At 36.1% G+C, this 12,121-nt stretch overlaps 1 protein-coding gene across 5 annotated transcripts in view; it reads right to left on the reverse strand.

Moving 5' to 3' along the window:
* The window catches only part of KIF5A (kinesin family member 5A), a 209,854-nt gene that overhangs the window by 22,719 nt on the left and 175,014 nt on the right, over positions 1-12,121 (reverse strand). For 3 of the 5 annotated variants that reach the window (XM_040340905.1, XM_040340904.1, XM_040340907.1), the window contains exon 24: positions 7,600-7,620. The exons of the other annotated variants lie outside the window; for them this stretch is intronic. In XM_040340905.1, coding sequence (XP_040196839.1) covers positions 7,600-7,620 — 21 coding nt within the window. The remainder of the gene's footprint in view (positions 1-7,599; positions 7,621-12,121) is intronic. 5 annotated transcript variants of the gene reach the window in all.

Here is a 12,121-nt window from a genome sequence, read left to right on the forward strand (position 1 = left end):
AAAATTATTTGTATAATGATGATTTTATTTATTTTTTGATATGCAAACTGCAGCTAACAAGAATTTAAGTTTTTCATTCAGGATGTTTTGAGGAAATTGTCTGCTTTAATTTAGTCAATAAAGATCAAAGTGACCTATTTTAGTTTCTGTCCTAACATCGGTCTCCCTCTTCAGCCTACAGCACATATAAATGCTTTATTTTATGAAACATTTGTTCACAAAATAAAATTGTGTTCATTAAATGCACAATGAGCCTGTGTGCATATTGCGGTACTTTGATGAAATCATTAAAATGATCATAAACTGCTTCAAAGATGAAGACCTTGGACCTGAGTCAATCCCAAATCCAATGCTGCCAGCAAAAACTGTACTTTTACGCCTATCTACCGCCAATGAATGTCTTGTAAAAATGGCTGACAGCAGCACCAAGAGATATTATATTTAAAGCAATAGAAAATGAATGTTATTATATAGGCACGGTTAATTGATCTATAACAATATTAATGGTTAATTAAAATAAATACGTGTTCAGTGATATTTCTTTGAACGCACTGTAATGTGTAACACATTTCTAAGCCTTAAAAAAAGCAATTACAATCATTAGGAAAAATATATCAAATTATAAACATTATAAAAAATGATATTATATTTTAAAATTCATGGTTGCCTACCCTTGTGCGCGTGAAGGTTAGCTTGGGTAAAATCTTGGTGATGTGTGCCCAACTTTAGCAAATGTGTATACACCTAATCCCAAACCCAAGTCTAATCCCAGATCAGTATAGGTTTGTTTTTTATTTTCTAAATAGGTTCCTTTAAGTTGGTGCATTGTTGGTTCACTTACCTTTTCCTTCGATTTCCCTTCTAAATGTTTTTTTTCTTTGTCTGAATTTCTCACTTTCTGTTTCTCCTCAGTAAACTTGCCACCAGCATCCGAGCGGTGGTTAGTCAGCCAGAACAGCTTACTGAACAGCTTACTGAGGAGGAACAGGAAGTGAGAAATTCAGACAAAGAAAAAAAACATTTAGAAGGGAAATCAAAGTAAAAGGTAAGTGAACCAACAATGCACTAGCTTAAAGGAACCTATTTAGAAAATAAAAAACAAACCTTTACAACCCTTTTAACTGAACAAGCTGAAGTTAAACGCTGATTTGCTACCATGCCAATCATTAACCTCAGTATGTATTAAAGCCATTAGATTGCCATGATAGACAGGTAACTAGCATTTTCAGAAGGAAAGGTATGCAGTGGCAGCCCCCTTATTCAGCTGCACAGATTTCCTTTAAATCTGCATCAAACTATGAATGCCAATTACTTAACCTCACAGGAAGGTAAAAGTGATGACACAGTTCTATTCTCTCTTCAGCCTTGCTGTATATGTGACAGATTCAAGCCCTTAGGGATGATTTACCAAAGTAGAGACTATTCATTTAGGTAAGTGAATGCTGGGATATAAGATGAACCTGTGCTCACTCTTAATACCCTAATGTGTGCAAGTATCCGTGATTATATTCTCTAATTGTGCCAGATCCTCATAATCTAGACTAAAATGAATACCCCTTGGGTGGACTTTTAAGAAACTAATTACATAATATGTTAGATACAGTAAAAAGTATTTATTGAATAAATATATATAAAAGAACATATTAAACATGGAACAACCACAACTTTGAGTAGAAATGACACCATATAGAGGCAAATTATTATGATCCTCCTTCACTCGATGTGTTTCAGAGCAAAATTATCTCCTTCTTCAGGGGTGTTTGAAGGGTAAGATCATATATCTATAACATAAAATGGATAATCATAGAACAGTGATGACACATAATTTGCCTGTTCATAGTATATGTATATATTTTAATAGTTTCAAAGACTCGTATTTCAATGGTGTCATAAGTAGACATTCCATGTTGATTATTAAAATCAAAGAACATACATAAAAAGGATGTGTCTCAGAGATTCCTGCTGCAAAGGCTCTTCGTAGTACTAATCTTATGGCTGTCTGATGTAGTCAAATTTTTTAGGAAAGGATCTCCCCTGTAGTCACCCCCCAGGGGATAATGGACAGCAGAGAACACTGAGGTCAAATATTGAACAGGGACCTGCAAACACAAATATTAATGGTTTTATTATCCTTTTTGTTATATATTTATGATCTAACCCTTCAAACATCCCTGAAAAAGGAGATGCTTTTGCTCTGAAACGTGTCAGGTGAAAGAGGATCACAACAATTTGCTTCTATGTGGTGTCATTTTTAAACAAAGTTGTGGTTGTTCCATGTTCAATATGTTCTTTTATATATACTGTATTTGTTCAATAAATACTTTTTACTGTAACCAACATGTTATGCAATTAGTGCCTTAAAAGTCTGCCCAAGGGGTATTCATTTTAGTCTATTGCGTGCAAGGGACATCTTTGAATTAGGGTTTTTGTTACCTAATGATTCAGTATTTAAAGTAAACCCCTTGTTTTTACTAACCTTCATTTTGATTGCTAAGTGAGCAATGCTCACAAAACCTGCTTGAATTACAGCTGATCCCTGCTGAATTTCCAAACTTTGAGCCATGAATGCCCCATTTGACACCACCCAGCTCGACAAAAGTCATTTGATCAAAAGACTCTCCTCAAAGAAGAGTTAAAAAAATTCTCTCTCATCGTCAAATGTGCTTTCAAAATTGTTGGCTGTCGTGACCAAATAACACCTGCATTCACTATCTGTACTCACTGTTCAGGTATAATGGCAGGGGCAGATTTGTCCATCTGCACTGTTTAGTATGGATAGAGGAGTATGTTAGAGTTCTTTCGTTCAGCCCCATGATAAATTAAAGAAATCTATGAGTGCAAAGCCACCTTTACTCATTAAGTAAATCAACCCATTTTTAAAAAAAAAATAATTTAAATAAATAAATAAATGTGATAAACTGTAAAAAATCTTATCAATGTCGATAAGGGTTAAAAAAACAAAACATTGTTATTGTTCAGTATATAATTTATAAGTATAAGTATACATGTTTGGGCACCCCTGGTCATATTACATGTTTGGTAAATTTTCAATTATAAATTAAATTGTAATTTCAAAACACAATTAATTAACATTTTCTGTAAGGTTAGTTCTTTGTTGATAACTGAACAAAAGAAAAACAACTATTGCCATGCGCAACTGTACTATTAAGCATACGGACAAGAAATGTTCTGTTGTCACGACAGCCTTTATTTCCCTAGTTTTAACTTAAATAAAAGAGCAGCGGTCATAAAGGTGATCTAGGCTGCAAATACTGCTACAAGGTCTAGGTAGGTATCTATAGCAGGATGTCAAAAATTCCTGAAAGAAATAAAAAATATTTTACAAATACATAATAAATGTAATGTATTTTAATGGTAAAAATTGTTAGTAGATGTATTGTCTTTTTTTTTTACACATACAACATTTATCCTTTACATGCTGCAGGTCAAACTGAAATACACTTTCTCGTTAGGTGTGAAGTGATTGATAGTGCAGCAGCTATGACATTGCAAGGGAAGCAGAAGATTTTGTGAGGATGGGATGGGGCTCCACATAGTGAGACTCAGGTATCTTAAGATCTTATTGCACTATTGCAGCCTGACATAAAAGGAGGATGGGGACACTGACAACGGCAAATGTAACTTTCAAGACACTAAGCTGTATCTGGCTTCCAAAATTAAGACAGCTTTAAATGCTACCATTACCTACTCATAGCCCCCCTTTCCGCTATCAAGCTGTATGAGACACAATTTTTTTTATTACAGATTAAAGTATACACTATTCAAGTATACAAACCAGGGATAAATTACCATCACTGCAACATATATACACACAACTTCTAGTGCCCAAAGCAACTCCCCTGCTAGGATTATCATATTACACAGAACATTTTCTTGTTTTGCTGGTCCTAACCTGGCTTAGCATATTGTGACAGTTGGGCTAATTTACTAAAGGAGTAGAGCATGTTCACTTACAAAGTGAATTGACACTTATCTTAAAGAATAATGTAAAAATTTGCTTGGTATAAGATTTGATATTTTCTTGCACATGATTTGATGATTGAGGTCAGCTCAATTTCACCTCTATCATGAAGATAAGTGCATTTTCACTTTGTTTCACCTTATTTACTAGGACAAATGAAAATTCACCTCTTTTTGTAAATTTTGTAATTGTCAGGGCTGTGCTGCCCATGAGGCCAGTTGAAAAGGCTGAATGAAGGAGCACTCATGGAGAAAGATGGAGGGGAAGTCAAAAAAGTTCATACTGGACACTCCATCCTCAGTGCAGGTTAGTAAATCCGAGCAGGAAAAATGGCCACCTTGGGCAGCATCCGCGACTGGCATGGCCATAGTCATTGTGTAAATCGGGTTCATGAGCTGGACAATAAATATAAAGCAGCCTCATTGCTGCACCACCTAGGCTTGTACCTAATTATAAGTCAGGCCCTGATAACAGTGTAAAAATTACATAGGATATGTGCTTTAAACACATGCATTCATTATACAAGTGTTCTTATTGCATGCAAGCACTGCAAAGGCCAAATGCAAACAATGGATAATGCTGGTGTATCTTATGATCCCCAGTTAGTGAATGAGAAGCAATGTGATAACAGAAGCTAAGCATACCAATTCATGCAGACCATAAAATACTGCAAATACTAACAGTAGTATGAATGAGAGTAGTAGCACCAATGAAAAATAATACGTAGGCAATGCCTTCACTTACATAATAGACATTATTGGCTCTGTGGGTTAGAGGGCTGACCTTTTTTTACTATAGAATAGTGTGGTCCAAAAGATTGGGGTCCAAGTTTAGTTCAACAGAAATAGAGAAACAAATGTAAAGCTAACAGCCGTAATGATCCAGTTGCACTATTTACCTGCAATATCATCACAGCTGTACAAATATTCTCTCCTGAAAATACTTTCAAATTGTTGTTTATGTATGCCAGGTAAATAACCACATCTATAATCGTATTATATAGAGCAATCATTCACTGCTATATGGCCTTAGAATGTTCAGTTCTAAATGAAGCCCTCTTGGGCTCACTGATCTGAAATCTAGTTGTCAAAATGAGAGTGCTCCAATAGGACTTTCTTTCCTTTTTAGTTTCAAATGTCCAAAAATTTTGATCTAAAAACACCAATAAAAAGACTGCTTATAGGAGGATGACCACATGGGCTTTACAAATGGGTAACATATTTTGCAAAATACTGTTCACGACAACATGTGATAAAACAAATGTATAATAGTTAACCCGGTAATAAAATAAAAAAAACAGACAATTTACATGTAATTATCATGATCTGGCAGTAATTTAGTAAGTTTTACTCAATTTTTTTTGTAAGGGTCAGTCCACCCAAAATTAATAATTTAGTTACAGAGGTGTGATCTTGTATGCCAGCCACTTACTAGCACATTGTATATGTAGTTTTTTTTAAAAAAAAAAACAGAGCTTTCTCTCCTCTAGTTTCAAGCTTTGTTGGCTTCTGTTTGTGGCCTTGCTCCTCTTAGTACCACAAAGGCTTTGGAACTACCACCCACTTTTGCTGCATTTTCATAACATAAATTAAAAATCCAACTGGAAAAGTGGAAAAGTGGGAACCACATGAAACTGCCACAGCAGATGTGCAGATCTAGGCACTCATATCAAATCTCACTATTAGAGTTCCCAGAGGTAAAAAAAAAAAACTTTAAATTCTAAAATAATTTCTCCACCACTGGCTTGATCACATGGAATGCAGTGTGAATCACACATGTATTACTTCCCTCCAATATTTTAAGTCCTTCCAAATATATGCCAGGGTATGGTAAAATTGGTTAAATGAACCTGCAAATCTATATCAAAGCAGTGTTTATATTGTATTAAAGCATGATTTGACTATTCTCCCAGTGTAAGCCACTATATCATTACCCAGCCAATATAACTGGACACCTGACATATTGTAATGGATCTTGTATTTTCTACAATAATTTTTTTTTCCAACAATATAGCCATAGCTATGCAATGGAGATGAAGTACAATCAGAACAGAATTGACGCATATTATGGCTGAAAAAAATAATGCAGAAATATAATAAGGAGCAGGGTGGGACTAAGTTTTTAATGGTAGATGAACATTTTACAATCAAATGAAACTGGAGTATAAAGTTTGGATTGTCAAACATCAGATAAAGGATGCAAACAGGATGTGAACTAAATATACATAGTGCTTTAGCAATCCTGTTATCCATAAACCTCTAACAATTTGCAAACTTCTGAAGCCTCGTACACACGACCGAGGAACTCGACGGGCGAAACACATCGTTTTCCTCGTCGAGTTCCTTGTTAGGCTGTCGAGGAATATGACAAGCCGATTTTCTCCATTCCCATCAAGGAAATAGAGAACATGCTCTCTTTTTGGCTCATCGAGTTTCTCGACAGTTTCCTCAACGAAAATGTACACACGACCGGTTTCCTCGGCAAAAAAAATATCTCCCAGCAAGTTTCTTGCTGGTTTTTGAAGAGAAACTCGGTCGTGTGTACGAGGCTTAAGGCTTTTTGGGGAGAAAACATTGCAGAGGTCTTACAGTGGGATCACCCACAGACATGGGCTCATCACCCATTGAGCAACTGACATCTCAAGTCTATTGCCAAATTAGGGTCAACTAACTGCAAGCTAAGCACACAACTGGGTAAAAAAAGAAAAGGGCAAAGCTGTTCTTGGGTTGCTTGTAGACAAGAAATAACATCGCTATTGCCCGTCCTGTAGCTGCATTCTGTTGCACTCAAATGTATGAAATAATAATCACACACATAGGTTGGACTTGATGGACTTGTGTCTTTTTTCAACCTAACCTACTATGTAACTATATGTAACTATGTAATTCAAACCCTGATCAACTATGTTTAGGCTTCTGTTTTAAGACCAACTTGATGACCATTGAAGCCTTAAAGTTGAGCAATCTAGAAATAAGGATGGACAAAATCATAGTTCACATGGAAGATTTGATGCAGAACATCTCAAAAATTTCCTCTCTATTTTTTCTAGGTTGTCAAACAAAGACGTTGCAATCTTTACTGCAGGTAAAAGCAACAATGCAAAAGAGTTTTCCTTTTCAAGTGATCCATGTATAAGAGAGGCGTGCAGAGAAGCATGCCAAGTCTACAAACAACATACCTCATTCACTAATGCCACATGTAACACCTATCGTCAGAGCTGCCACCCTGACTCCATGTTGCTGCATTTATTTAAATTATTTCGGTTTTTGCTGTGATCATATTTTTGTACATTATAATGGACTATGAAACTTAAAGAGGAACTCCAGTCAAACAAGCAAAGCAATTATTGCATAGAATACAGCTCCCCTTCATGTTTTGTACAACCAGTCCTTGGTACTATATATTGTCTCTTATTATATGGGGCTGCTTTAACATTTAATGTTAGCATCAGTTCTAGAAGTAGACGTAGAGTCAAGGCATTAGTCTATGAATTATCTTTGAGAACAAGATTACTGCTTAATGCAGAAGAGGAGAATTGGACACACATAGGGCTGAGTGAACAGACACCAGCAGACCTGGAGTTAGGCAAACATCTCTGCATTAATATCTTTCAGTACCTTGGATACCCAGTCATCCAGCTAAATGGAAGGCAGCAAGGAGGGAATGGGGATACAAATGGGAGTCATTGAAAAGAGTTTGCTTTTCTGCACAAATGCAACATGCAAACCAAAAAAGAAAAAGAAAAAAGAACATGGAATGAATAGAAAAAAAATGAACACAGGGTGAGATGGCACTTAAAAATAAAGATGCAGAGGATGCTTGGTAGATAGAACAATATAAATTCAATTATTCATTGAATTTCTATTGAGGTGAAAGATGGAAAAGGTTCATAAAAGCTATTAAAGAAGCAAGTAGAATGATATTCCTTGGACTGTATAAGACATTTGATCAGAAAAGCTGCACAAGCAGATAAAAGCCTTTGACTCTGTCACTAAAGGTGGAGCTGGCATACTCCAAGCAAACTGCTGAGGTGTAGGAAATAATTCTGTCTCTTGTAGGTTTGAGCTGAGAGCCCTATGTTCAAACATCATATAAAACGACTATCAATTTATTCAAAATAGTATACATAGTACTTTATATAAAGATAAAACAAGTCTACTAAAAAAGGAACAACTCTATTAAGACAAGAGTCTCCAGTTAGCCTATGTAATTTTAGAATATGTATATTTTAACTTCTCCTTCAACAGCCACTTTAAGGATATATTTGTATATCAATCTGTGGATGAAAAATGATTATTTCTTTTATTGTAAAAAGCACCTAGAAGGCAGGTGGGGAAACCTTTCAGTCATTTCACCCAATTTAAATTATTCCTGGCAATTCTGGGAACTAGTAGAATTACATTATATTAAAACATAGCCAGAGTATATTAAGATAAACAATGTGCTCGCTACGATGTGCTACAGTAGTATTTATTAAATTAACTTAAAATATAAACTTCAGAATAATCATGTGTTTGCTTCTAAAATTATTATGTAATTGAATCACCTTTCCATTTCGGTTTGTAACTAGATGTAATTTTCTAAAACTGCCAAAAATCTATTCCTAATACAGTATTCAATTAGCAGATATGACTTTTTAGAGTCTTTACTCACTGCTCCTGTATTTAGCTCACTGGCTCACTGTGCACAAAGTATGTAAGGAATGTATGGAGGTTATATGTATTCTTACTTATGGTGAGACTAAAAAAAGTAAAATTCCTAAAATGATTTCCTTTTATTTCTCAGGTTTTGTGTTAAAAAAATAATCCTGTTTACCTAGCTCCAGCTGACATTATCATATACAAGTGGACAAGTCCAAGGTTTCATTCTAAAAGGTCAATGGATATCCTGTGTGCAGACCATCTTTAACATGTTCATCGGTTTGGCACGCGTCTCAAACCAAGTGTTTGCACCAGAGAAATGGCTAGATGGTAAGCTGGGTCTTAAGCTTCTATGCATATATAATTATGTGATGTGATGGTGTATTCATCTGGTCTGCTTTGGTTTCTGGTAAATGCACATCAATCACAAAACAATTGGCTTAATTTACTGAAGTGTAAAGCTAGGTGAAGCGGCCCTGTTTTTACTTTAAACATCATTTGTTGAAGGATTTAAAATAGACCTGTCCTAACAGAACTATGGAGCCTGTCACTTCCCTTCTTCTTCTGAAATTACTAGTTAGCTGTTATGCTGACCAACTGATGTCAATACTTTTCAAATCATTAGCATATTAGTAATTTGTACTGTATACCAGGAAAGTCACTTATTTTGTGTTAGAGACTAAAAGTAATGAACTGTGAGGGACAGTATGACAGTCAGGCAATAAGCAGAATATCTTCAAAAGTCTCTAGAATTCTCTAAGAAAATATGACCTCTGACCATCAGATTTAACCTCTAGGATGGATGGGTGACACTGTTATTGACACCATGTTGTCCTCCCAAAAATACCATAAATACAAACTTTGGGGAAGATTTAGTAAAACAGGTGCACTCAGAATCTGGTGCAGCTGTGTGTGGTAGCCAACCACCTTCTAACCTCATCTTTTTTAAATAAAGTTTGGCAATAACATCTGGAAGCTTATTGGTTTCTATGCAGAAGTGAGCCTGAATTTGCACTCTCCAGTTTTAGCAAGTAAACCATTCTGTCTAAGCTCTACTCCTACATAGTGCATTCTGATATTATTTACATCCATTATCCAAAACCTGAAACTTGGTTTGGAAAAGTATAGATAGATTGCTTATATATACTATGAAAATAGTAAATAAATACTCCCACACTATCACTATACTCTCTACAGGCCAGTCAAGTTCCTCCACCCTAAACTCGCTCATCCATGTCTTTATGGACCTTGCTTTGTGCACTGGTACAAATCATTTGCTGGAGGGGAATTATGGGGTTGTCTTCCAAGGCTTGGGCTTGGCCCCTTAATTCTGGTGAAGGGAACTCCTAAGGTGTCAGCATACCAAGATTTTTTTGACAATTTCATGTTCCCAACTTCGTGGGAACAGTTTAGGGATGGCCCTTTCTTGTTCCAACATGACTTTGCACCAGTGCACACAGTAAGGTCTATAAAGACATAATAGTAATGGTAATATAATGTATGTAACAGCTTCCTCACAACCATGACAATACGAAACAGTATATGCAGAGCATCCCCAGAAAATAAATTCTCAGAATGTGAGGTTGTCTTTCAACTTTTTGCAGAAGGTAAAGGTCTGGCATCCACTGACCTTGGATGGGAAACTTGGTGAGAATCTTTTAAAGGTACCACACATCTAGAGGGACACCAATATGAAGTAAATGTCCTCACTGTAGCTGGCCATCTAGAACCTGTCCTAGGTAGCTAATATAACCTACATGTATATACAGCTAAACCTGCTAAGAACCTAAATGTAATGCACATGTTTATATGTGAGAGACAAAAGCAAAGTTATTCACTGTGATTTTATGCTTGAATGTCATATAATAGTTGTATGTTGTGTTCACAGAAGCAAAAGAAAAAATATGCCTTTAAGAATCGTTTATTTATATGACAGTGAAGGTAATCTCAAATTACACAGTAGAATTCATACCAGAAAGCATAGAGTTAAGCTTTTGTGACTCATCAGGAGTCTTTGACCTATCACAGCTACCTTTGCATCCATTCTGTCTGGGAGGTTCCTAATACTGTACATGTGCTGCAAATTCATTCCACATGAAGACAGAGAGCAGAGCAGACATACAGAGTTCAGTTTTATGGAAGCAAGGGCCTAAATAGGTATGTTACACAGTTATATATGTTCTTATTGTAAATAGTGTGATCAGAACTGTATACTGATCTAGTTGTGTGTTCACTTGTAGTTCCATCAAACAAAGTCATCTAACCGCCCTAACTGTAGTTCCACCGAACTAAATCACATCCATCCATCCACTTTAACAAGCTAACCGAACTAAAGCAACCCTGCAAACCAAGTTGCAAACCACAGTTATACCTTTCAGAGAAATCCGAGAATGCTCAGATAACTTACAGAGAGAGAGAGTAAAAATACTGAAGAAAGAAATATATCCACCATTTTATGTTGAATGACAAGATTGAATATTTGAACCGCCATTTTGTGATACTTATTCAACACGTGTTTGTACATGGACTGTCTGCTGCAAAGCAGCAGTGTTATCTATGAAGAAAAGTGAAGTTAATAAAGAAGTTATTTTAAGCATTTGGTGTGCTCTTTAAACCTTACTGCTTCCATAGAACGGCAATAGAGGAATTTCAGAGTAACATACAGTCTTGTTGGACTGAAAAGTCAGAGATAACACAATTCTTCTAATGCCACAGCGCATGAGGCACTTTATAGTGCTGCGCCTGCCACACTCACTATGACAGATTTTGTGATTAGAGCAGATACCCCCTAAGTAACAGCAATGGCCTTTTTTAAATTTCAAAAGAACACAAGAACTCATCAATCTGCAAAGAAACATGCACATTTTTTTTGCAGTGTACAGTACAGGCATACCCCGCTTTAAGTACACTCACTTTACATACACTCGCGAGTAAGGACATACCTGCGAGTGTATGTAAAGTGCCTTACAAGTACTGTACGGACATTTTGCAGCCGCAGTAGAAGGAGCTGAAGCTCCGAGAGCATACCCCACCCTGTTCCAGTGTGCCTTTGACACCCCCACTACAGCCCCTGAGACCTCAACTACAGCTTCTGACACCCCCACTACAGCCCCTGACCCCCCACTACACCCTAGAAGTGAAAAAGGGTATTGTTTCACTTTAAGTACATTTTCGTTTTACATACATGCTCTGGTCCCGTTGTGTACTTAAAAGTGGGGTATGCCTGTATACAGTATAAGGGGCTCATAAGTAATTAGGATATTTTGAGCAGCAATGCTCCATTCACAGAAGTACACTCAATTAACAACCTACAGAGTGAAATATTCACTATAAAACTATCAATAAACAAGTGTGAGTTGGCATGTTCACAAAACTGCAAAAATCCTTGTAAGCTGCTATGAATTAGCAAAAATGGAACTACAAAAGCCACAAATTATAGTAAAACCTTTCTTGTTCTAAGTTACCTACTCAGCATAGTACATTAATAATTAGTATTTTT

Source organism: Rana temporaria, chromosome 2 (genome assembly GCF_905171775.1).
Source record: "Rana temporaria chromosome 2, aRanTem1.1, whole genome shotgun sequence".
Classification (NCBI taxonomy): Eukaryota; Metazoa; Chordata; class Amphibia; order Anura; family Ranidae; genus Rana; species Rana temporaria.